This window comes from Rhea americana, unplaced genomic scaffold, assembly GCF_003343005.1.
Source record: "Rhea americana isolate MKP2758 unplaced genomic scaffold, rheAme1 scaffold_323, whole genome shotgun sequence".
Classification (NCBI taxonomy): domain Eukaryota; kingdom Metazoa; phylum Chordata; class Aves; order Rheiformes; family Rheidae; genus Rhea; species Rhea americana.
The window spans coordinates 720,801-747,219 of record NW_028186450.1 but is presented as its reverse complement, the minus strand read 5'-3'; the positions used below and the strand labels follow the sequence as shown (position 1 = coordinate 747,219).

Sequence of the window (26,419 nt, the reverse complement as noted above, 5' to 3'; positions counted from 1 at the left end):
TTAGGATAAAAAAAAGGCAAAGCCAAAGCGAAAGTAATCTACTATGGTAAGGGTTAGGGTAGGGGTTACAGTAAAGACAAATGCAAAGTCATCTATCACTATGGGTAGGGTTAGGTAAAAGCAAAGACAAAGGCATCTAGGGTTAAAATTATGGTTAAGGTTTGGGTTTGGAAAGTGAAAGCAAAGGCACCTAGGTTTAGGGTTAGGGTTACATTAGACAAACACAAAGGCAAAGTTTAAGGCAAAAGCAAAGGCATCTTGGTTTAGGGTTAGGGACAGAGTTAGGGTTGCAGCTGGGCAAAGACAAGGACACAAAAAAAGGCAAAGCCTAGCGCAAAGGCTAAGACTAAGTCTAATGTAAAGGCAAAAACAAAGTCAAAGGCATCTAGGGTTAGGTTTGGATTAGGGTTCCACAAAGCTAAAGGCAAATGTAAAGACAAAGGCAAATGAAGGGCAAAAGCAAAAAAGGTCAAAGCATAACCATATAGGGATAGGGTTAGGCAAAGGCAAAAAGGAAAAGATAAAGGCATCTAAGGTTAGAGTTAGGGCTAGGCAAAGGCACAAGCAAAAGGAACGGTCAAGGCAAATGAAAGAAATATTAGACAAACGCATCCAGGTTTAGGGTTGGGTTAGGTTTATGCAATGCCAAAGGGAAAGGCAAAACAAAGGCAAAAGCAAAGACAAAAGTAAAAAGGCAGAGGCAAAGACAAAGCCATCTACTGTTAGGGTTAGGAATAGGCATGTAGGGTTAGGGTTAGGCAACAGCAAAAAGGCAACGGCAAAAAAGGCAAAGGTAAAAGCAAAGGCACTTAGGTTAGGGTTACGGTTATGGTTAAAGTTAGACAAAAATAAAGGCAAAGGCAAAGGCATCTAGGGTTAGGGTAGCATTCAGAAAAGGCAAAGGCAAAAAGGCAAGGCAAAAGCAGAAAGGCAAAGGAAAAGCCATCTAGTGTTTTGGTAAGGCAAATGCAAAGGCACACACATCTAGGCTTAGGTTAGCATTAAGAGTTAGTGTTAGGCAAAGGCAAAGGTATCTAGGATTTGGGTTAGAGTTCACACTGACTAAAGGCAAAAGCAAAGCCAAAGGAAAGTATAAAGGCAAAGGAATGTAGGGTTAGGTTTAGGTTTTGGTAAAGGCAAAGAGGTAAAGGCAAAAGCAAATGCATCTATGCTTAGGGTTAGACAAAAGGAAAGGTGAAGATATCTAGGGTTATGGTTACAATTGGGATTAGGTTAGGAAAACACCAAAGGCAAGTGAAAGGCATAGGCATCTAGTGTTAGGGGTTAGGATTAGGGTTAGAGTTAGGCAAAAGGAAAGACAAAGGCATCTAGGGTTAGAGGTACACCAAGGAATCTAATGTTATGGTTGCATTAAGATCAGACAAAGGCAACAGTAAAGGCAAAGCTGTCTAGCATTAGGGTTATGCAAAGGCATCTAAGATCAGAGTTAGAGTTAGGGAAAGCCAAAGCCAAAATTAAAAAGGCAAAGGCATCTAAGGTTAGGGTTAAGGTTAGGCAAAGACAAAGGCAAAGGCATGAACGGTAATGTTTAGAGTTAGGTTTAGGCAAAGGCATCTAGCATTAGGGTTAGGTTTAGACAAAAGCAAAGATGAAGGCATCTAGGGTTCAAGTGAGGGTTAAGTTAGGGTTACGGTTAGGCAAAGGCAAAAGCATCTATGGTCAGAGTTAGGGTTGTGGATACAGTCAGTGTTAGGCAAAGACAAAGGCAAAGGCCTCTAGGATTAGAGTTAGGCAAAGGCATAGGAAAAGGCATCTAGGTTTAGGATCACGGTTGGGGTTAGGGTTATAGTTAGGCAAAGCCCAAGGCAAAGGCAAAGCCAAAAGTAAAGGCAAAGTCATCCAGGTTTAGGTTTAGGGTTATGCAAAGGCAATGGAAAAGGCAAAGTTATCTACAGTTAGAGTCAGGCTTAGGCTTTGGCAAAGGTAAAGATAATAGCATCTATACCATCTAGGGTCAGGGTTAAGCAAAGGCAAAGGGAGAGGCAGATGCAAAGTCACCTAGGGTTAGGGACAGGGATAGGGTAAAGGTTCAGGTTAGTGTTAGGCAGAGCCTGAGGTAGATGCAGAGGCAGATGCAGAAGTATCTTGAGTTTGGCGGAGTCATCTAAAGTTCAGATTTGGGTTAGGGTGAGGCACACTCAGAGGCATCTAGGGGTTGGGGTTAAGGTTAGGGTTAGGGTCTGAGTTAGAGGTAGKCAAAGGGCATCTAGGGTTAGGCAGAGGCATCTAGGGTTTAGGTTAGATTTGGGTTGAGGCATAAACATCTAGGTTTTGGATTAGTGTTAAGGTTAGGTTTAGGTTGAGGCAGAGACATCTAGAGCTGGGGCTGGGGCATCTATGATTAGGCAGAGGCAAAAGCATCTAGGGTTGAGGCTAAGGTTGGGGGAAGGGCTGGGCTAGGGCATGGGCTGGGCTAGGGCATCTAGAGTTAGGCAGAGGAATGTAGGACTGGGACTGGAGCATCTATGATTAGGCAGAGGCAGAAGCACCTAGCATTGGGGCAAAGGTTGGGCAGAGGCATCTAGGGCTGGGGCTAGGGCTGGGCAAGGGTAAGACTTAGGGCTGGGGCATCTAAGGCTAGACAGAGGCATTTAGAGCCTGGGGTGGGGCAGCTATGGTTATGCAGAGGCAAAGGCATCTAGGGTTAAGACTAGAGTTAAGACTAGAGGCAAAGGGTTATGGTTAAGCTAAGAAAGGTCTGGGGCAAGGGGTTGGGCAAGGGCAGAGGCAACGGCAGCAGGAAAGGGCTAGAGCAAAGGCAGAGGCAGAAGCATCTATGGTTAGGCAGAGAGGCATCCAGGGCTAGGGCTGGGGCATCTATGGTTAGGCAGAGGCATCTAGGATTGGGGCAAGAGCTGGGGCAGAGGAAAGGACTAGCGCAAGGGAAGGGCAGAGATAGAGGCATCTAGGATTGGGGAAAGAGAAGAGGCAAGAGTTGGGGCATCTAGAGTTAGGCAGAAAGCCGGGGCAAAGGCTTAGAGTTGGGCTAGGGAAGGGCTGGGGCGTAAGCAGCCGCAAGGGCAATGGCAAAGGGCTAGGGTAGGCAAAGGTAGAGGCAGAGGAATCTAGGGCTAAGGCTGGGGAAAAGGGCTAGGGCAAAGGCAGAGGCATCTAGGCCTGAGGTAAAGGTCTAGGATTGGACAAGGACCAGGGAAAGAGCAGATGCAGAGGTATCTAGGGCTGAGCCAAAGGACAAGGCAAGCACAAGGGCAAGGGCAAGGAAATCTAGACCTGAGTCAAAGGGCTGGGGCAAAGGGTTAGGGATGGGCAAGGGCTAGGGCAACAGCTAGGGCAAAGGCTGAGGCAGAGGAATCTAAGGCTAGGTCATCTATGGCTGGGGCATCCAGAGCTCAGGTTACAGCAAGGGCAAGGGAAAGGGCAGAGGCAGAGGAATCTAGGTCTAGGGCTGGGGCAAAGGGCAGAGGTTGGGCAAGGGCTAGGGCAACACCTAGGGTTACGGCAAGGGCAAAGGCATCCAGAGCTAGGCCTGGAGCATTTAGGGCTGGGGCAAAGGGCTGGGGCGAGGGCAAGGGCAAGAGCTAGGGGAAGGGCTAGGGGAAAGGGTAAAGTAAGCATTAGGACTAGGGCAGAAGCCAAGGCAGAGTAATCTAGGGCTGAGGCATCAAAGGCTGAGGCCAGGGCAAAGGCAGAGGCATATGAATCTAGGGCAGGGGCATCAAGGGCTGGGCCATCAAGGGCTGAGGTAAAGGCCTTTGCTAAGGCAAGAGCCAAGGGCAGAAGCAGAGAAATTTAAGGCTACCGCTGGGGCATCTAGGAGTGGGGCAAGRATAACGGCAAGGGCTAAGGGATGGGAATTGTGCAAGGGCAAGGTCTAGGGCTAGGACAGAGGCATCTAGAGCTAGGGCTGAGACAATCTAGGACTGCGGCATCTAGGATTGGGGCATGTAGGGCAGGAGCAAGGGCAAAGGCATAGGAATATGGGGCAAGGGACTGTGGTATAGGAATCTAGAGCGAGGGTTGCGGTATCTACTGCTGGGGCATCTAGGGCCTGAGCACATGCAAAGGCATAGAGCTCTAGGGCTGTGGCATCTCAGGCTGGCTGGGGCAGAAGAACAGGAATCTAGGGCTGGGGCATCGAGGGCTAGGGCAAGGTCAGAGGCATAGGAATCTAGGCTTGGGCCATCTAGGTCTGAGGCAGAGGCACAGAAATCTAGGGCTGGGGCATCAAGGGGCAAGGCATCTCAGGCTGGAGTTGGGCATCGCCATCTCAGGCTGGGGCATCTTGAGACGGGGCAAACATCAAAGGGTAGAAAGCAAGCTTTGAGGCCTGGACATAGATGGATTCCTATCTGAATTGTACAGCATATAATCTTTGATAAGGGGACGATGTTAATATCAAGATAAAAAATAATAAAATTAATAATAAAAAAAAACAAAAATGAAACCCCACTGATATTAATTTTATTTTAAATGATACTTTCAGATAATATATGTTGTTAGATTAGCAGACTGCCTGCATTTTGGCTTCTATGTTACCTGCCACATTTTTAACTTGGTAATTCTGTGAAAGCTTTTCAAAAATTTCATTGCTAGGGAACACTTACCAAATATCCCAATAGTTCTTCTTGGCTAGTAAATTCTTCAGGATTTCGTGCAACTTCTTGCTGTTTAAGAATAATAATAAAAAAAAAAATCCAGAGATCTATGTGCATTATTTACATAATAGAAACTGAAAAGTAATTATTATTATGCTTATTCTAGTCTCCTTGCTCTAAATAGATAGAYTGTGTGCTCTTGTACTGAAATATCTTTTTTTTCTTAACTAGTAAAATTAGTAAAATCTTTTACTAGTCTTCAAAATTTTTACATAACTCTTCTGTAAAGAAAACACCAGGACTAGGATATCTGACAAAAAAAGAGGGGAAAGGGAATATGTTGTTATTAGAAGTTCTACTTAGTAACTTGCAGCTCATTTATTGCCAATAAATATTGTTCATAATTTGAATAAGCATAAGCAAATGTCAAATACTGCTAATCATATATTAATTTTTTTCCTCAACTGTTTGTAAACTGGAACAACCCATTAACAGAGTAAATATTCACGTGTACTTGTTCATTTCCTTCCTGCAATTGTATATTGGTCTCACACCTTAAGATTAAAAAATAAATAAATACATTATACAGAGTATCTAGTTGTTTTACTTATCAAAAATATGTGGCCAGCCAATAACTGATAATCAGTTTATGTTACAGATATGCTACAGTGCAACTATTCTCTGCAAGGTCACATATTTCCTTGCAGAAATCCCGGGGGTCTTGGACATTCCCATAAAATTGATTTGAGCTCTTTAGTGCATTTAGCAAGTGCTTAGATTCTAAACCCCAGAACTAAAAAATTTTGACATAGATGGTAAGAAGCTGTAAGCTTTCTATATATGTTGTAGAAAGACAAGTCCCCTCAATTACAGCATGATTTTTATAAGCACTTAACAAATTTGCCTTTACAAAAACTCAGTTATAAAAAGAAGTGTTTTATGATGTAGTCCCAGATATTCATATGGCTAGAAGTTACTTACCCATATTTTTGCTATTCTGCAACAACTAAAATAATGCCTTCTGTATTTTTGCAAGCCCAGGAACTATCACAAGAAGTTATAAAGAGATGTGCTGCATCAACCCAGAGAATGGATTCTTATAAGCAATCAAAACAATATGATAGCCAAGCCTAAGTCACTTCTTTCCTGAAATCTATCTTAGGAGTCAAACGTGTAGAAAAAACGGATGATGTAGTTAACAACTTCAAATAAAATAACTTACACCTACAGATGGCTGTCTGCAGAATTTCACTACAAAGAAATTAACAATAATTAGAAATTCTCAGACAGATGTGACAGAATCTTTAAGTGGAAACATCATTTGACTTCTTGCTGTCAGAAGGGAATCTGATCTTATTCCTTTTAAGAAAGCATACACTGAATTCATTTCTCTCAGAAGTCCCACAAAACAAACAGTAAAAGAAAAAGCTGAAATCCTGTTTTAGTAACTATAACCTCCAAATCAGTCTCTCACTGGAACACTGGGATACTCATGGATACTCATGATCTAACCAACAATTGGCTTAAAAAAAATCTAGTGACTTTTTGAAAGGATGTTGTTCTTAGAAACAGCACAGTTCTGAGTTTCTAAGTACAGGACTACACAGCCAGGATCAGTTTCAAGCAGAATTAGACAGCACCATTCCGTCTATCCATCTGGATGGAGACATTTAAACCTTGCTTTATTCTTCATTTTCAGTGCTTTCATAAAATAGTCCACTCTTCAGATTAAAAACTGTCACTGTTATTTCAAAGTCAGACATATGAAGTAAACATTGAGATTCATAAGCCTGGACTTGAATCAGGTTTCAACTAACCCATCTGCTTAATGGTTGCTCCATAGAGAGGTTAGAAGTCTTATTTCAGGAAGAAGAAAACTGCTTATTTTACTTGGTAACAGTAAACAAGCAAAAGATTAGCTTTTCGTATCTGACAGAGATACAACTGAGTTGAAGCTAAGAAACATTCCAAGAGAATGTCTTTAGAACAGTATCAAAGAACTAACTGTTGAAACAGTCTTATGTTTGGCCTGATGCATGTATAGTCCGTATCAAACGATTTGCTGTGGTTCCTGGAGTCGCATGAATGACTGATACTGAAGACATCCCCTCACACACCTGCTGATTTAACACAGACAAACAGAGCAAAATCTGAGATCACTTTACTGCAGGTTTTCTGTTGATGGAGAGAAGCTTACAGCCAAACAATTTCAGAAGATAAGCATTTTATATTGTAGGACACATCTTTGTCTCATAGCGCTTTATGCAAATCCAACATAGAAAGTCATCATCTGCAACATTTTTTTCTAAGAAAAGTTAAAAAAAAAAAAGTTTTTTTTAAAAAAGCTTTAAATTTACTTGGAGTTGTTGCCTGTACTGCTTTCTTCAGTTTTATTGCCTTTTCTACCTTCAATAGCCCTATTAGCTTCAACTTTCTCATCTGCTTCGCCTGCTCACTTTGACTTTTCTCCTCCTTTTGAGCATTCTTTTCATCTAAAATAATAGAAAAGGTATATTTGATAACATTTTCCAATATTTTATTTCAAAAGTTCTCTTTTTGCAGAATTGTTTTAAAAAGACACCAGAAATACATCCTGATGATGAAAGTATAGTTATCTTTAAGAAATAAAATAAAAAATGAATATAAATATCAAAAATTTTCATTCAGTCATGAAGCACAGCATATTTTCTGATTAGAAATATTCTGGATGAAAATAATTAGAATGCATTTAGACTGAACTCTCATTTTTCCTCCGACTTTAAGCCTAGAACCAAGCAGAAACTTTTGAGGTTTCTTCATTTACACAATGTTCACTCATTTTTGTATTTAGTTTTGCATTTGTTTTTAAGAAAATATGCATTAGCAATGTGTTTTAGATGTAGTTCAAACAAACAAAAATCAATCCACAATCTATCTGATCCTTTAATCATTGTATCTTTTGTATTCCTCTGTGTGTCCTAAACAAAAAGTCTGGCAAAAAGTCTCCCTAGTTTTTCCTGCCACAGAAGAGTGGTTTACATGCCTAAACACTCTCTGTGTTCCCTCACTGAACAATACTTACACTATAAACTTCTACTTTGAATCTTGCCTTGTTTATGTTCTAAAGTGATCTGGCTATAGCAATAGTGTATTTTTAAATAAATCTGAATAGTTTTCTTCGCAAAAGTCAGAAGCGTTCTTTTCCCCCTTCCACCAACCCAAACCCATCCACACACACTGCAAATATGCTGAACATGCCTACAGAAGTTATAAACACACATGTAGAGTAAATATTAATTAATATAATGGTAAAAGTTAAAAAGAAAAGTCCTTTTCCTCTTACCTTGCTTAGAGTCTGGTATTTCCTCATCCTTATTTTTACCATTTGCTTTTTCTTCAATGCTAACCGATGTATCCAAATGCTGAACTTTAACATTTGAAAGGCTGCCATATGCATTAGGATCTAGTGAACTTGATGCTTGATATGTAGCAAAAATGACATTTCTTCATAGAGAATGTTCAAAAAAATATTTACACGGATTCTAAAACTGCACTTGAAAAAGTTTTACTAGCTCTTTCTTTGCATTATTAGATCCAAACATTAAGAATAATTTCAAAAACATTATGCACCTACATATTTAATGGGAACTACAGATTAATAAGAGAAGTTTAATATTTTATACCCTAGCACTGGTCAAATATACATATGAATTTCTTTCTGAAAGATGCAAATATTAAAAATTCAGCAGAGTGCTACATAGCCTTGTGCAAAATCAGATACAATAACCAAAAGCTCATAGTGAATAAACCTAATGTGAATAAATTCAATTTGTTTCTAAACACCTGTCAAGATTCAAAATAGTAATCTTTCCTATTCAAGTATGACACTGCTAATCTATATAATTACAAAAATAATCTTCTCAATACTTCTGTTGAGCTATTTTAAAATACAGTTTATATATAAACTGCAGTAAAATTAAGCATGTTAGTTTTAATTCAAACTTCTACTTTCATGCAACCGTGAGAACATCCTGTTGCAATGTTTAGCCATTTCCTAAATAAGCACGCAATTGTCCATCCATTTAGATGACATACAAGTATGAAAGATTAAACATCAGAGAAGTTTCACAGATACTACATTCCTACAGTTTTAAGAGAACCAACAGCTGGTAAAACAGGAACAAGTTTTCTTTCACAGATAAGAGCAGTATTCCACCTGTCTTTCTAGACTGCAAATTACATGTACACACAGAGCTTCAATAACATATCTGCTCCTTTTGCCCAGCTCACCAGAATGCAAATGAGTATCTGGCACTGCAGGGACTACAGCCGATAATCAGATAAAAAGAAATTGTAGGTAAGGAATTCTGGGATCCTGGGAAGTAAAGAGGGCTTAGAAGTACTGCAGATGAGACAGGGTCTGGGGTAGAAAGAGGGAGAGGGAATATAAACCCATAAAAAAAAAAAGAAAAAAAGGAAAAAAGATGTCCCTAGTTCTGTTGCTCATGGAAAAACTTGTTCACCTATCAAATTTTCAATAGAAACCTTACAAAAATAAAGCTCAAAACTTAAGCAAATGCTATAATCACTGACCAAATCTTTCCATGTGCCCTTAAATCAAGTTCCCCTAGGTCAAAGGGATTTACTCAAGTTAGGAAAATAAAACTTACCTCTCACTGAGCACATACTTACACTCTTGACATCTCTTCCTCATAATTGGAGCATCTGTAACAACCTAAAAAAAAAGTCCACTTATGTTAACTATTCTATAAATAAAATTATTATGTAGGTATTTCATTAAATCCTTATCTCTTTTTTCTTAAAAAAAAAAGAGATATAACCAGTAGTGTCAAGCAGATAAATGTAACACATTGAATGCATATTCAAAAAGCCATTTAGTTTAACACTTATCTATTGCAATGAAATATTTTTGCTAGAGCTAAGAAAATTAAGTAGATGCTTTCACTAAATATACTAGTTCAACTAGTAATGGATTATGCACCATCTATTTAACAATTCCTTAAAGCAAGGATGGAGTTGCTGTGGAAGCAATGAAACTGTCCCTAAAAAAACAAAACAAAATATACCTGGAATTAATCATTTATATATCATAAATAAAAATCTCAAGTAAAATATACAGCTTGAGCCTACAGGAAATTTCAGTTAGATGGCTAGGTCACCAAAATAGTCAAATCAATATATATATTTTTTTCTGAACAGACTTTAAAAATAAAAAATATATAGATGGATTGAAGTTGACTCCACCCCCCTCTTTTTTTCTTCTTTCTTGAAAGCTACTTTCTATATTAGAAAAGCTATTTGGTAACATTTACACTGAGTTGGACAGAGCAGAAATATGGCTTTTTTTCCTATAAATTTTTAACATGTATTTATTTAGACATATCACTGAACAAATATCTATATACATTTTTATTTCCATACACAGATTGAAAGAATATTAGTCACACGTCATGTTGTAGATTCACCTCCAAACAAGAATAGCATGTATGCAACAAATGTCAGATTTAAGCACTTGCAACTTTGCTGAAAGTCAATCCCTGCAAAATTTAGCAGAGTTTTGTTCTTGTACACAAGTGATACTTATTGATTTTTTTAATAGATGTCAAAACTAGAGGCTAAGGTAGAAGGATATGCCCTTCTACGTTCCTTTCCCCACTCTCTATTCAGTGGGGTTTAAAATTCAGGATGTGCTCTTCTACCCAAGTCTCTCATTAAAGTCTCTCATCTTTAACGATCTCCACAAGTTGCAGTATACCAGATTAATAAAAAAAAAATCGTACTATTTTAAGCCCTAAGGCGCAAACCATTCATTAACTCTGGAAAAAAGCCCTTCTCTTCCCATACGCCCATACCTTTTTAATCAAGAAAGAATGGTATCAATATAAGCTCTCATCCTTTAGCGCAACTGTGATACTAGAGCACAGGAAGAAACATGGGTCTTTTTCAGATAGGCAAGTCCTAATGAGATTAAAACCTAGTAATATTGTGAACACCACTCTGAAACCAAGACTCAACCTAGACAAATTAAGTGCATTGACTGGAGACCTTGCCACCAAGAAACACCACTTAACAAGCACACTGTTGACAGACATTTAAATTGGTACAGAATACAAAAGTAATGAATAGCATAAAGAACACTAAGCACCTGAGTCAAGTTGTGATAATCCGATTGGCAAGGTACACTTCAAGGAGAATTCGTGTCAATATCCTGGCCATAAACATTTCTAAACACTATTGCWGTTAAATCAACAATAAAAAGGCGTATGACAATATCTCTACGAGAACATGCTTCTAACAATGCAGCTCCACAAGAATTTAAGCTTATAGTGCTCCTACAGTCCCATGACACTGCTAATAAACCCATATTCACCTGTAAATACCCACTCTTCCCTTTGTTATGGCAGGATTTCTATCTGGTTCCTCTGCGAATTGCCACAGGGTGCTAAGAAAGCAGAAACTAATTAAGAAAAAGTCATAAATGTATTTTCCTAGCAACAATGAAATAAGTACTTTCCACATGCATACATGCCCCAGCTGGAAATTTATTAAGCATTAATATAGATATTTTGTATTTGTACACTCCAAAGACCTCTTTCTATAGACTAAGAGAAACGAGTATTATTCCAAACAAGAGAAATACTTACGATAGAGTGACTAACGGAAAATCGTGTCCAGAGTAATACTGGAACAAAAATAAAATACAGACAAAAAGCATTTGTAATGAAGGTGAAGAAAGCAAGCAACATTTGTCTACTATCTCAAGTAGATCTCCCCAACATAAAATCAATTACTTTTAGATTAATTATAAATATGTAACTTCTGGAATTCTTAAAGAAATGTACCTTTATTTGTTTTCTTCTTTCCTTCTTCTCAATTGTTAATGCAACTTGCTTAACTTTTCTGTTCAGTTCGGAGCCTTTGCCTTTAACTTCATCAGATTCTGCTATCTCAGGATAACGTTTTTTCTAGAAAATAAGGAAATAAAAATCTTGGAAGTCAGACTTTTATCATTTGACCCCCTTTTTAGACTTAGCAAAGCTAAAAATCATAGGAGAAAATCAACTTGTATATATAAGAAACTGAACTTCTTAAAATTTTTATGTATGAAATCACAGATAAATTGAGGGGTCCAACTTTCTGCTAAAAGCAGGGTCAACATTGAACTCTGATCTGATTGCCCATGGCTTTGGCTTTGTCTACTTGGGTCCTGAAAACCTCAGAGGACAGAGATTCCACAGTTTGTCTGGGCAAGCTGCCCCAATCCTCTACTGTCTGCACAGTGGAAAACTTTCTGTGTCAAACAGGAACCTCTCCTCTTTCAACTTACGTTTCAGTTCATCCTCTGCCATGCACCTCTGTACTCTGTCTTCTCAATAACCTCCTCTAAGGTATTGGAAGGTTGCTATTAGATCTTCCTGAAGTCTCTCTTCTCAAGGCTGAACAAGCCCAGTTCCCTTAGCCTCTCTTCGCAAGGCAAGTGCTCCAGCTCCCTGACCATCTGGGCAGCTCTCTCCAGGGCTTTAGATTTAATCAATACCCTTTTTTGTTTTGGGGAGCACAAAAGCAGACACACAATCTAATATGGTTGAACCAATGTCAAGTACAAGTGCCTAATCACTTCCCTTGATGCAACCCAGTTTGCTCTTAGCCTTCATAGCTGCTCGGGTGCACTACTTACTCATCTTGAACTTATTCCACCATGAACCCCAGCCCAGCTCCTTTTCCGCAGGACAAATCCCAAGCCAGTTAGTCTCCTGCCTTTCCTGCTGCAGCCAACACAGGTACAGGATTTAACTGCTGTCCTTGCTGAATTATTATTATATTTTTAAGAATAACAGACATATAGTAAAAAAGTRTAAGATTCAGAATTGCCAGAAACAGAGACCAAAGTACCTAATACCAGAGCTACAACAATAGGCACTCAGCATATCTAGCTGAACTGGCTGAATTCGACAGCTTACAACTTCAACGTACATGGGATATAACACCAAATCTCAGCAAATCTTTTATGAAGAATAAAATACTTTTCAAAGTATTGCTTTCTCTGCTTTGTTAAAGCCCATCCTAAACAAATACATTCAGGTAAACGTTCAAACACTGGACAGTGCCATATCACTAAATATACTGAAAAAAATAAACAGTTCAAAGTAAAACGCACTTAAACATTCATGGACAGAAAGGAGTATTAAGAGTTTTGCAAACATTTAGAGTAGAAAATAGGCACAGAAGTTACATAGTTTGCCGAGCCACAAAACTCGGAATAAAATACTTTAGTTTTTTATTGGCCATAGACTCTATCCAGTATGTACAGTGTTTCTTCAGACTAAAAGGAACAAAACTATAAAGTATCTGAAACACAAAGCTTTTTTTCATTGATCCAATTCTTTAAGATAAGAGCAAGTTCTGTTTTGAAAAACCTGCTTCTAGCCAATTACAGCTGTTGATTTTATTACTGGCATTTCTGTTGAGCAAACACAAAACAAGCTGACAACTCAGTGTCAGCAACAGACAGGCATATACATTACTGATGTGATGAATTTTAAATCCATTTATTAGAGTATAAATCAAGTTGCATGGCTGTAACATGAACACAGCCGTTTTCAAAAAAGCTTATAGAAGAAGAGCTTTAATCAAAGAATGGCTAGCATATTCTCTACTTAAACCATTACATCAGAAGAACACTTTTATTCTAAAAACTTACCAGGTATGCCAGTTTATGCTTGGAGCCATAAACATGCATGAACACATTACTCAGTCTTATTTTACAGTGGCACAGCTGACATTCATAGAGAAAAGGGAAATTGTCTTTTGATTGGTATTCAATTATATAATTAAGTCCTGTGTTAATTAAAAAAAAAGTTAGGAAATTTGATGTTTATTGAAAGCAACCTGTTTTATGTTTTGGTGTCCAAGAAAATAATCAGTGCTAGTTTCAAAACAGATATTAAACTGTTCTTATTACATGCCAGACACATGAATCAAGACTTTCAAAATCATCAGTTATTTTAGCTTTAGGATATCTAGCATTCCTAAGCATTAAAGTTATAAATACGAACTTCTTTAAGATGCTTCATGTTTACCATACAGAACTCGGAACAATCAAAAATTCACTTCTAAAACTTAGTAATAATTCTATCATACCTATTTAGAATTAAATAGGTTTTCATACATTCTAATACCTGCCCATGTAGTTCACATCTCTCCTGCCCACTCCGCTCTCCCCTATCTCAACAGAATGAAAAATTTTAAAGGTCAGCAACTACGTTACAAATAATAGTAACGATCGCTAAAGTTAAAGTCTCTCTCAAAGTCTATGACTTCAAGTTGTTTCTAGATCACGCTCTCAACGTACGGATATCTATCCCAATCGAAAATATTCAGTGCTAAATCCAAGATCTTTATGAGTCATTGCTGTACCACTTTAATAGATATTCAATGTAAACTTAATAACATTTATTACATATTATCTAATTTTACATTTAAAAGGTTACTCAACGCTCTACAAATGCCTACATCACACAAGTAAGCAATTATAGTATTAAAATCCCTCACCAAGCGCAGGTTCTGAATCTTTATATGTATTAAGCTGTTCTTCCAAGGTCTGTCCATGAAACTTCTCTGGCTCAGTTTGCACTGTAAGATAAAAGCAATATTTTTTTTTTGATAATTCAACATCATCCAGCTATCAGTCTTCATAGTCTCAASTCAGGTCACAAGAAAAAATTCAAGAAAATGAAATGAAACCTTTGACTGAGACAAGGCATGCTAAGAAGTCCAGATTCAACTGGATCTCTGCTTGCATAGGGCCTCATATCACATTRAGTCAGTTATTGTAAAGCATTATCTCCAAAATCTGACTTTTGCACTTTTTATAGTATTGTTTGTAAGTACTGTTCCAAGTATTATTATAAAATATTACTACAGATGGAAAATACAATGAAAAGAAATGAACTCCCAATGACCTCTAAGCTACAGACATCACTTGTAACACTATATCTAGAAAGATTTATTTCTGTTAATTTTTTTTATTATTATTATCTTAAACAGAGGCAGTAAACAGACACAGCAGTTTGCACAGTATCATCTCGGCTCTGCCTTGAACTTCTGGGACCCATGTTGGACATTGTGGTCTGCTGACACATGTGGAACAAGGGGACTAGAGAGTGACTCTGCTAACAGGTAAGAGGAGCTGGACAAGGACAACTGCAGGAAGCCTTGAGCTCTCCTGGGAGAAGCTCCAGCACTTATCACCCACTCTAGCTGGGCACAGCTGCTGCTAATGAGTTGTCTAGGTTGCCCTGCCCCCCCCCCCCATTAGAGGGAGTTGGGGCTTTTGATCCAGATAACCCTTGTTTAGGGCAGGTCAAGTACCCTGTGAGTCAATAGTAGAGAGAGGTCTATTTAAGAGCCAGGCCTGGAGTGCAGCTAGCAGAGCCAGTGAATAGATACAGCAGTTTGTGCAGGAGAAGTACAATTAGGTGCAAGAGAACTTCTTTCTTTTTTCCAGGGCTAGCAGTACCTACTCACAAACATGGTTATAACCCACCACAAAGCATATTTGCCTGTAGCTGCTGGAATTGCAGCATCAGCTGTGTTGGAAGCTTCAGCCCAGACAGAGCCTTTGACAGCGGATGCTGCCCTACAGGTCTCAGGCTGCAGTGAGTGCTTGGAGCCTTTCCAGAAGGCCTGAACTGATGGTCCACCCTCCTGCAGGAGGTGTGCTGCTGTTGACAATATGTGTCCTCAAGTCAAGGAGTTGCAGGATGAAGTCAGTAGACTGCAAAGCATCTGAGAAAGTGAGCAGGAGACAGACAGGGCATTTTTGGAGACTACTGCTCCCAGAGTCCCAATACCCTGCAGCAGGGGAGTTGCTGGAAGGCTCTGTGCAGAGTGAAATAGGAAAGCACAGCACTGGAGAAGAAAGCTGGAAACTAGTTACTTCTTGTAGAAGAAGAAGAAAGGCCCCTACTCCTCCTGTAGACTTGGAGTAACAGTTGAAGAACCAGTTTAATACACTCCAGGATGAGAAGGACATAGACCTGACTTCAAGGGAAGCAACTGGGCCCTCAGACCCTGTGCCTTGTGTGATTACTCGGAAGAGGCGATGAGTGGTTGTAGTGGGTGATTCCATGCTGTGGGGGGCAGAGGCACCTATCTGCCGAYCTGTCCCCTTCTCTAGAGAGGTTTGTTGCCTGCTGGGGGCAAGGATACAAGACATGGTTTGAAGATCAGCAACTGGTGGGAACAGATGGGATTCACCTCACCAAGCTAGGCACATGTCTTTGCCAATAGGTTGGCGAGCCTGGTAAAGAGGGCCTTAAACTAGGTAGGAAGGGGACAGTCATAGAGAGAAGGTAGTCAGCAAGACACAACTCTGGGGGCCCTCCAACGGGCGCACGCAGCTGGGGATGTCCGTTTGGGATATGGCAATGGGGGACCCCCCTACACCCTTCCTGGGAAACCTGCAGACACGACTACCTCTCTGAAATGCCTGTACATCAATGCACGCAGCATGGGGAACAAACAGGAGGAGCTGGAGATCTGGGTGCTGTTGTAGGGCCATGGTCTCATTGCAATCACAAAGACACGGTGGGACAGCTCACATAGTTGGAATGCTGTTATGGATGGCTATGTGCTTTTCAGGAAAGACAGGCCAGGAAGGCAAGGTGGTGGAGAGAGCAACAGGAATGCATCAAGTCCTGCCTAGGGGTGGAGGAGGAGGAGGAGGCAGATGAGAGCTTATGGGTAAAGATCAAAGGGCAGGCTAGCATGGGGGACACTGTTGTGGGTGTCTGCTACAGGCCACCTGACCAGGAAGAGGAAGTCGATGAGGCCTTCCATAGACAGCTGGAAGTAGCCTCGTGAGCACAGGCCCTGGTTCTCATAGGAGACTTCGACCACCCTGATATCTGCTGGAAGCATAACGCAGCAAGGCACAAACAGTGCAGAAGGCTCCTGCAGTGCACTGATGATAACTTCTTGACACAGGCGGTGGAAGAGCTTAYGAGGAAGGGTCTCCTGCTGGACCTTGTCCTAACCAACAGAGAAGGACTGGTTAGAGATGTGAAGGTTGGGGGCAGCCTTGGCTGCAGTGACCACGAGATGGTGGAGTTCAGGATCCTGCAGGAAAGGAGTAAGGCAACAAGCAGGACTGCAACCCTGGACTTCAGGAGAGCGGACTCTGGCCTCTTCAGGGACCTACTTGGAGGAATCTCATGGGTTAAGGCCCTAGAAGGAAGGGGGGGGTCCACGAGAGCTGACTAATATTCAAGCATCACTTCCTCCAAGCTCAAGAGCAGTGCATCCCAAGGAGAAAGAAGTCCAGCCAAGGGGGCGGGAGACCTGCATGGATGAGCAAGGAGCTCTTGGCCAAATTCAGACAGAAGAAGAAAATACACAGAATGTGGAAGAGGGGACAGGCCACTTGAGAGAATTATAGGAATGCAGTCAGAGTATGCAGAGATGCTGTGAGGAAGGCTAAGGCCCATTTGGAATTGAGTCTGGCAGGGGATGTTAAGGACAACAGGAAGGGCTTCTTCAAATACATCAGTAGCAAGAGGACAGGAGCCCTGTTGACAAAGGATACAGAGAAGGCAGAATTACTGAATGCCTTCTCTGCTTCAGCCTTCACTGTTAAGGGCAGCCCTCAAGAATCCCAGAGCCTGTAGGCAAGGGAGAAAGGCAGACTTTCCTTTGGTTGAGGAGGATGGGATTAGAGACCTTCTGGACAGGCTAGACATCTACAAATCCTGATGGGATATACCCACAGGTAATGACAGAGGTGGTGGATGTTGTTGCCAGGCTGCTCTCCGCCATCTTTGAACGGTCTTGGAGTACTGGAGAGGTGCCTGAGGACTGGAAGAAAGCCAATGTCACTCCAGTCTTCAAGGAGGGCAAGGAGGAGGACTCAGACAACTATAGGCCAGTCAGCCTCACCTCCATCCCTGGAAAGGAGATGGAACAGCTCCTTCTGGATGTCATCTCCAGACATATGGAAGAAAAGAAGGTGATTAGGAGGAGTCAGCATGCATTCACCAAGGGGAAATGCTGCTTAACCAATCTGATAGCCTTCTGTGATGGAATGACTGGCTGGGGAGATGAGGGGAGAGCAGTGGACATTGCATACCTTGACTTCAGCAAGGCTTTTGACACTCTCTCCCATAACACCCTCCTAGATAAGCTCAGGAAATGTGGGTTAGACGAGTGGACTGTGAGGTGGCTTGAAAACTGGCTGAATGGCAGAGCTCAGAGGGTCGTCATCAGTGGCGCAGAGTCTAGTTGGAGGCTTGTGGGTAGTGGAGTTCCCCAGGRCTCAGTTGTGGGGCCAGTCTTGTTCAACTTCTTCATTAATGACTTGRATGGAAGGACAGAGTGCCTCCTCAGCAAGTTTSGTGATYATACCAAGCTGGAATGAATGGCTGATACACCTGAGGGCTGTTCTGCCATTCAGAGAGACCTGGACAGGCTGGAGAGCTGGGTGGAGAGGAACCTCATGAGGTTCAACAAGGGCAAGTGCAGGSTCCTGCAACCAGGGAGGAATAACCCTAGGCACCAGTACAAGCTGGGGGCTGACCTGCTGGAAAGCAGCTCTGCAGAGAAGGACCTGGGAGTCCTGGTAGACGACAAGCTGATTATGAGCCAGCAATGTGCTCCTGTGGCCAAGAAGTCCAATGGTATCCTGGGATACATTAGGAAGAGTGTTCCCAGGAAGTCAAGGGAGGCAATCCTGCCATTCTACTCAGCCCTGGTGAAGCCTCATCTCAAGTACTGTGTCCAGTTCTGGGCTCCCTAGCACAAGAGAGACATGGAGCTACTGGAGAGAGTCCAGCGTAGGGCTACAAAGATGATCAGAGGGCTGGAGCATCTGCCCTATGAGGAAAGGCTGTGAGAGCTGGGCCTGTTTAGCCTGGGGAAGAGAAGACTGAGGGGGGATCTAATCAATGTGTACAAGTACCTGAAGGGAGGGTGTCAAGGGGACRAGGACAAACTCCTTTCAGTTGTCCCATGAGACAGGACAAGAGGCAACATGCACAAACTGAACCACAGGAAGTTCCGCCTGAATGTGAGGAGGAATTTCTTCATTGTGAGAGTGACAGAGCACTGGAACAGGTTGCCCAGAGAGGCTGTGGATTTTCCTTCTCTGGAGATATTCAGAACCTGCCTGGATGCAACCCTGTCTAACCTGCTCTAGGTGACCCTGCTTGAGCAGGGGGTTGGACTAGATGATCTCCAGAGGTCCCATCCAACCTTGCTGAGTCTGTGAAAACCTGTAATATCTTTTCTGTTTTAATACATTAAACATTCTTACCATAATCAGGAAATCTTACAGGTGCATTCACTTGCTCCTCTAAGCCACTTGCAGTTTTAACTAAAAAAATTATTTTCACTTTTTTTTTCTTAAGACCAAAAACTGAGCTGGCATCAGAATAGATGTTTTTATAATACTCTTTGAGCTTCTGTTGAGATAAATAAGTTATGTTTAGTTTTGAATGTACTGTTAGATTTTGTCAGCAAGAAATGGACCAAGAACATTTACACCCACAGAGAAGTTACTTAACAATTTAGTGAAGCAGACAGAGACTAAGACTAATCAAGCCATAACTTACCTTAAAATGTAGATTTACACATATCAAACTACTCATCATTAAGAGTGGCTTAAATAGTGAGTAATTTTGGCTGTAATTTAATTTAGATAGAAACCTATTTGTAACAAGGGAAAAATCTCATTGACTGATTGCAATGCAAGTGTCTTTCATTCTGTAATGAACAAAGCTTCGTTTCACAAATTTTGGCGCGACTAAGTCAACACATCACAGCAATTCAGTTAAAACCCCTAAACTAAAGGTGCTTAAACTACTGGCCCCCATGTTGTCTGCCAGGGCACTTAATAACCCTTCTGTCTTTTTCAGAAGCTCAGCAGCAGTCCCTTCTCCAATCAAATATTTATTCTATCTGCACATGATGTGAGAGGGCTGGGACTGCAGACCCTTAAGAAGGATAGGTGACAGAAATGACCACATGACCACTGAAGTATTTGGGACAGAGACAGAGTTCAGGAGTGCATGCTAAATACACAAAGGAAGCAAGCTGCTATTCCTTAGAAAAGGTGTTAACAAGTTAATGCACTACAGGGCAATAAAAAGAACAAGCTTAGCATTCTACCACCAAGACACACCACCAAGACCTAAAACAATGCTGCCTAAGGCCAAACCTAGAAAACAACCTGCATTTTTTGTCTCTTAAACACCTTCCTGCCACCAAAAGTTGACCCTGTTATTCTCCTGTTAAAAGTCACCTGTTACAAAACAACTGATACTGATAAGAAGTAGAGCCTAAGGGTCACAATAAATCCTAAATAGATGATGGTAGTAGGAATGATTAAAGCTAGACAGCTGCATCAGAAAGAGTCATATAAGTTTTGATTACAGTCTTCACGAAAGCTCTTTTGGATTGTTTAGGTTACAAACCAGATTGTCTTGACAACCAATGAAGGTCCCAGCTCATTCCTGTAAATTCTATGACTGTTAATACTTGCTGCTTCCCCATCAACCTCCTGAAATGACTTTAGTGAAAAGTAAGAGTAAAGAGAGTAAAAGGAAAATAAATTCAAGTGTTACAAAGACAAAAAGACTGTAACAGCATGGAGAATATTGTAGTCACTAAAACTCTGGCATAATGACTCAAAAAAGGATATGATGAGTGTCTACTAATTTACCTGTAAACATTTCAGGATATCCAGGCTGCTAATGTTGAATCACAGAATGGTTGAGGTTRGAAGGGACCTTTGGAGATCATCTAGTCTAATCCCCCTGCTCAAACAGCGTCACCTAGAGCATGTTAGACAGAATTATGTCCAGGAGGGTTTTGAGTATCTCCAGAGGGCACTCCACAACCCCTCTGGGAAACCTGTTCCCATGCTCTGGCACCCTCACAGAAAAGAGGTTTTTCCTCGTATTCAGGTGAAACTTCCTGTGTTTCAGTTTGTGCCTGTTGCCTCTTGTCCTGTCTCATCGGACAACTGAAAAGAGTCTGGCCCCATCTTCTTGACACTCTCCCTTCAGGTACTTGTACGCATTGATTAGATCCCCCCTCAGTCTTCTCTTCCCCAGGCTAAACAGGCCCAGCTCTCACAGCCTTCCCACCTATGGGAGATGCTCCGGTACTCTAACCATCTTTGTAGCCTATGCTGGACTCTCTCCAGTAGCTCCATGTCTCTTTTGTACTGGGGAGCCCAGAACTGAGTGCAGTACTTGAGATGTGGCCTCACCAGGGCTGAGTAGAGTGGCAAGATCACCTCCCTTGACCTGCTTGGGAACACTCTTCCCAACGCACCCCAAGATACCATTGGTGGTCTTGGTTGCCACAAGAGCGCATGGCTGGTGGCTCATGCTCAGCTTGTTGTCTACCAGGACTCCCCCGTCCTTCTCCACAGAGCTGTTTTCCAGCAGGTTAATTCCCAGCCTCAGCTTGACTGGGGCATGGGATTATTCCTGCCTAGGTGCAGGACCCTGCACTTGCCCTTGTTGAACTTCATGAGGTTCCTCTCCACCCAGCTCTCCAGCCTGTCCAGGTCTCTCTGAACAGCAGAACAGCCTTCTGATATATCAGCCACTCTTCCCAGTTTGGTATCATCAGCAAACTTGCTGAGAAGGCACTCTGTCCCTTCACCCAGGACGCTGATGAAGAAGATGAGTAAGACTGGACCCATTATTAAGTCCTGGGGGACACCACTAGCTACAGGCCTCCAACTAGACTGTCACTGCTGATGACAACTCTGAGCTCTACCATTCAGCCAGTTCTCAATCCACCTCACTGTCCACTCATCTAACTCGCACTTTCTGAGCTTACATTTGAGGATTTAATCTATTTATGCTTTGCTTTACAGTCATATTTATAGGCTGCAATACCCCAGACTTGCTAGATGCAATGCCTATGCACACTTGGACTGAAACTTTCAAACCGTATTTCAAAATGTATTTCAAAAAAATACATTTTTGGCGCATTGTGAAACAAAAGTAGGGGAACAATGATGAACATGGTTATGTCTTCATCTCTATTGGAACTAAATCAGTTCTTACAGAACTGGGGAAGTTTTAATGATTTATTAAACCTACTAAAAATACTTTCTTTCAGCTAACTAAGAAATTTTTAATAAGCTCTTTCTAAAGCCAAATAAGAAGTACGTACAGAAAACATTTCTACATACTCTCAAAAGACTATTTTTAGCATATTTTAAAACCTGAAGGTTTCAAAGGTCTTGAATTCTTCAAGGTCTCTCAAAACTTCAATGTAGGTGATCATTAGTATTATAGCTATTATGTTTTAACATACATTGCTGTTTGATTTCTGTAGGATTACATAGATACATCATTAAAGAAAATAGGATAGGTCTTAAAGTACAGTTCTGAAAAGCTTGCTGGTTGGTTGGTTGGTTTCTTTTTTTTTTTTCATACACACCTGAATTGAGGCAGGGGAGAAAGGTAAAGAGTAGGAAGTAAAAATTTTTGCACTTACCAATGCCATCAGCTTTCAGTGCTTCTTCAATCTTATTTACCAAGTCATCATCCCCACAAGGAGGAGGGGAGGGGGGAGGAAAGACACTTAATACTCAAAGGTAACAATGCAAAGGTTTAATTATTAATCAAATAAATTAGATTAACAGCAACACCATAGACTACCTGAACCATTTTAAACAGAAAAATATACACAAGACTTTTTCCTAAATTATCTATTATTTAAATCTCATTCTGCATTTATTAAACAGTTATAAATTCTGAAGCAAGTATTCTCTGTCCTTACTAACTCAGAATACAAGATTCAAGGCTGTAATAACTTTTTCTGAGAGTACTAATATACAAAATTAAGTTCTACTTTATTGTAATAAACAAAGTAGTAAAGTGAGAAAACTAGCTAAACATCTGAAACTGTGTATTTTGAACTACATAAAAATAACTACAGTCTGTTGCTAAATAAATCTATAAAATCTGACAAAAGGTGAGTTTAAAAACTGATCTTACTGTCTTGTGCCTGAATCCAAGGAAGTGAGTCTGCAAGTTTAATGCAGAAGCACACCAGATTTTGCAGATCTAGATTAAAAAAAAAAAAAGAAACATTTCTAGCATACCATGCAAACTGCAAGATTACCGCTGACACCAAAATAAATCTGTTACCTAAGTGTCAGTTTATATAAGTTCTATTAAAGTACTATTCCTCTAAAGACAAGCAATTAGGAACCTGCCCCCATCACAAGCATACTGTTTTCTAATCACATCTGGTTTATAGCTGGGTCAATTCAGAACAGGAGCAGAAGAGATCAGGTCTMAGTGCATGTGGATGAACAAATACAGGCTAAAAATCTTCTCCTTCCCTAAAAATCTAAGATGTTCTAAAACAACAAACTTGAAAACCACTGTATTTAGGATTTTTGCCATCAGCAGTTGCAATTTAGTCTTCTTCTTTACAAAAAAAATAAAGTCTTTATTTAGAAACATACTATTTTTAAGATTATTTTCATTATTAAAAGTTGGTTCCTGACATACATGCACGTCAAACATGACAAGCACAGCATACTATGTTTGACTCCAGTATTACTTCAGGAAACAGCAAAAGGACAAACAAACTGATATAATGTGAAACGAGTTGGCAGGTATCTTCATCCTTGCATACATCCAGATAAGTGCTCTAATAATAATTACTGGTCTTAGTGCATCTTCCTATTATTTCCAGCAGAAAAGCAGCAAAGTAATACAAGCCTTCGAAGAGCAAAGTCAGCTTTAGGCTCTTTAATTCTTTCAAAAGCTTTCAACGCATCTGTTGCATACAGAGCACTAACTTTTTAACTTTCAGTTCCCTATATTTTGCATTCCTGCGCCCTACATCCTTTTAGAAGGATGGTTCTATCTTCTCCATGTCCATTGAGCTTGCATAAAACGATCTGGGACTAAAACAAGCTTGACAGATATGTGCACATACAAGGAAAATAACAGCAACCCCAAAATATATTTTTAGGGAGAAGTGAGAACATAACTCTTTATATGCACTTTTTAAAAACTGCTATATACAAAATTAGAATATGATTAAGATGCTAAGGCAGAAAGGCTTCCCAACTGTGCAAGTCCTATTCAAAAATGGTTACTTCATCCTCCTACCACATCCTAACCATGCATTTATGGCTTACACTTATTTCTTCTTTCAAGTGCCAGGCTATAAACTACAAATCTAGAAGAAGTCATGGCCTTTACTCTGTACTCCAATATACAATCTGTGTCTAAGATTCTCATATCCTCCAATACAGGCCCGGAGTTTTCAGTCTCTATTACCTAGTTCCCTGGGCCTCAGCATTCCTATCCACCAGCTACCAGCAACAAGCCACAAACATGCAAAACCTGTATGCAAGAACTTTCATTGCATCCTGGGTGTACTAAGAACTTAAAAGCAGCAGTTTTATACAGCTGAATGCAGTACAAAGCAGGAGGCTCCTCCCAAGAGGAGGATGGGCTTTCAGTCAAGTGGCTTCATGGCCAAAGGAAAACCACATAAAAGCATATGCCCTAGGATGCAAGATGTCACCACAGCCCTCACTCTTACATGATACTGGAGGCCTGCTAGATCCAGATATATAAGACGATGGAGTCTAGCAGTAGCCAAAGAGCCAAACAGAGTTCCATACTCAACTGGCCATTCTAATACAGATTCCACTAGCTCAAATAAACCAATATCTGTGTTTTGGCAGTATGATGTATCAGCACTCTCATCTCAGAAAAGGTGCTGAGACACACCTCAGAAAATCTAAAGGAAAAGAAAATAAGAATCTTTTCCTTTTTGCCTTATATCCAGTTAAAAAATGTGAAAATATCTTTTTATGYGAACCTCTAATGGACTACAATAGAAAAAGGTAGATCACAGCATTCTTATTTGCCCCTGCTCAGATAAAGGTATTCAGCAGGTAGATTTACAAGCCTGTCCCTAGCAGGTTACTGCCCTGGAAAAACTAAAGGAAAGGAATGAATGTTAAGATTATAGATCAAATGCTACATAAATAAAGCTATACATTGGGATGGGAACTGTCATGGCCTCTTACACAGTAGCTCAATCAGCATTAACAGTTATAACCTATAACCAAGCAACTATGCATGTTAACAGGTTTTGTATTTGCACAACACCAGCAAGACTTTACAGTTAGTTGTTACTTAGGATTCCGAAGTTCACTAAATGTAGCAGCCTCTGCAGATACTGCCTCTCATGGTCTCAGAAAATAGAGCAACTATTGAATTTTTAAGTTCATAAGAATCTCACAAAGTAATTAGTCTAATACATGGAAGGTCCCTCAAGAAAAGAGAGGGCACACAGGCAATACTGTTGCAAGGATGTTGCACAACAAGGTCTACTAAACACACAAAAATTGATGTAGCTTAAAAATTGAGATATTCTAAAACTGAGAAGAAGATATGCAAGCCAAACCAACGCAGTCACAAGATACTTTTAACACAGCTATAGTTTTCACTGGTATTCAGCAAGGAGCAGAGCCAGTACAGTAATTGAAGTTGCCCTTGTTTCATTCAAATTCAAACAAGTGATGCTTTTTAAAACCAGTTACAGTTGAAAAACGTAACACTCTTCAACAAAGAAAGCGCCAAGAAGACTGTATCACCGGACTCTAGTTTGAAGCTAAAACCCTTCAAGAGATTGCTAACCTGCTATAGACCATGTACTAAAAGTATACATTTTCTAGTAAAACTAATTTGTATTAGTTAAGATTTTCAGTAAAGAATACTTACATTGCAGTAGAAAGGATTTAATTCCTTCTTTAGCTCAGCTTCAGGATCCATATTCGATCTTTAGATGATACGGAATCTCTAGAAAAACTACAAAAAAGATTACAAACTGTTACTTTAGCTTCACAAAGCCATTCAAATTCTTGTTCCATCCACCTAAGTGTTAGTCTTAATTTATGCCTCATCTTCAGTCACACTAAACCTTTAAATCTCCAGGTTAATAACAATATTTTTTAAGAGAACATGATTAGCTTTCAGCCTGAGCGTTTACCTCAAAAAGCCACACACCTTCAAACAAAACAAATTCAAATTATTTAACGCTTCCCTTCCTTTCATGCGATTCAGACACATACATGGACAGATTACACACAGGAACAAGAACCAGGCATGCAGAGCCCCAAGTGCTTATTTATAACAATATTAAGGGCAGTTTTCTTCTAAACACATGCTCCCACTYCCGACCTTTGAGGCAGGAGGGCCCAAACCTATAAACTCTCTGCAACGTGAGGCAGGGAGAGAGAGAGAGCTGGCCCCAGAGCCATCCGCAGAGGTGACCCAAGGCGGCAGGGCAAGGCAGCTGGGAGGGACACCGTGCCAGCGCCATCAGGACTGACACCCCACCTGCTCCTGCAGCCGGGCCACCGCTGCACCCATGGCCACCAAGGGAGAAGGCACGCAGAGACACCGACGGCTCCCGGCGCACAGATCGCTGTAGGCACTCCCCCCATGCCCGAATGGGCTCCTTCCTTGATGAAGGCCCACTTGAGAGGCGACTCCTGCCGCACAAGTGGACGCCAGCAACCTCTTCTTCTCAGCCTACAGGAGGGGAGTGCCGGCGGGAGACTTCTCGCTCCCGAAAGCCCCTCTCGCGCACCCGCCGTTACGCACCCAACGGCCGGCGGCCGGTGCCGCTCTCCCCGCGCGAGGGCGGCGGGGGCACGCGGCGCGGCCAGGAACGGCGTCCCTTGATGCACGGCACAGGGCCGCCCCAGGGCAGAGATGGGAGAGCGGGTGCCAGGGTTTGAGACCTCCACGCCGGCGGAAGGAGATGAGCCACGAAACGGGAGC

General features: G+C 41.0%; 1 protein-coding gene across 1 annotated transcript; it reads right to left on the bottom strand.

Moving 5' to 3' along the window:
* On the bottom strand, positions 1 to 26,005 carry LOC146592632 (uncharacterized). The gene is given in 15 exon segments (XM_085310708.1): positions 1 to 190; positions 1,967 to 2,019; positions 4,587 to 4,646; positions 5,086 to 5,131; positions 6,935 to 7,019; positions 7,022 to 7,069; positions 7,900 to 8,019; positions 9,249 to 9,291; positions 11,420 to 11,542; positions 13,279 to 13,415; positions 14,130 to 14,210; positions 22,092 to 22,122; positions 22,595 to 22,663; positions 25,355 to 25,432; positions 25,973 to 26,005. Coding segments are annotated over 15 exon segments (1,197 nt in total).
* Positions 26,006 to 26,419: the final 414 nt, after the last annotated feature.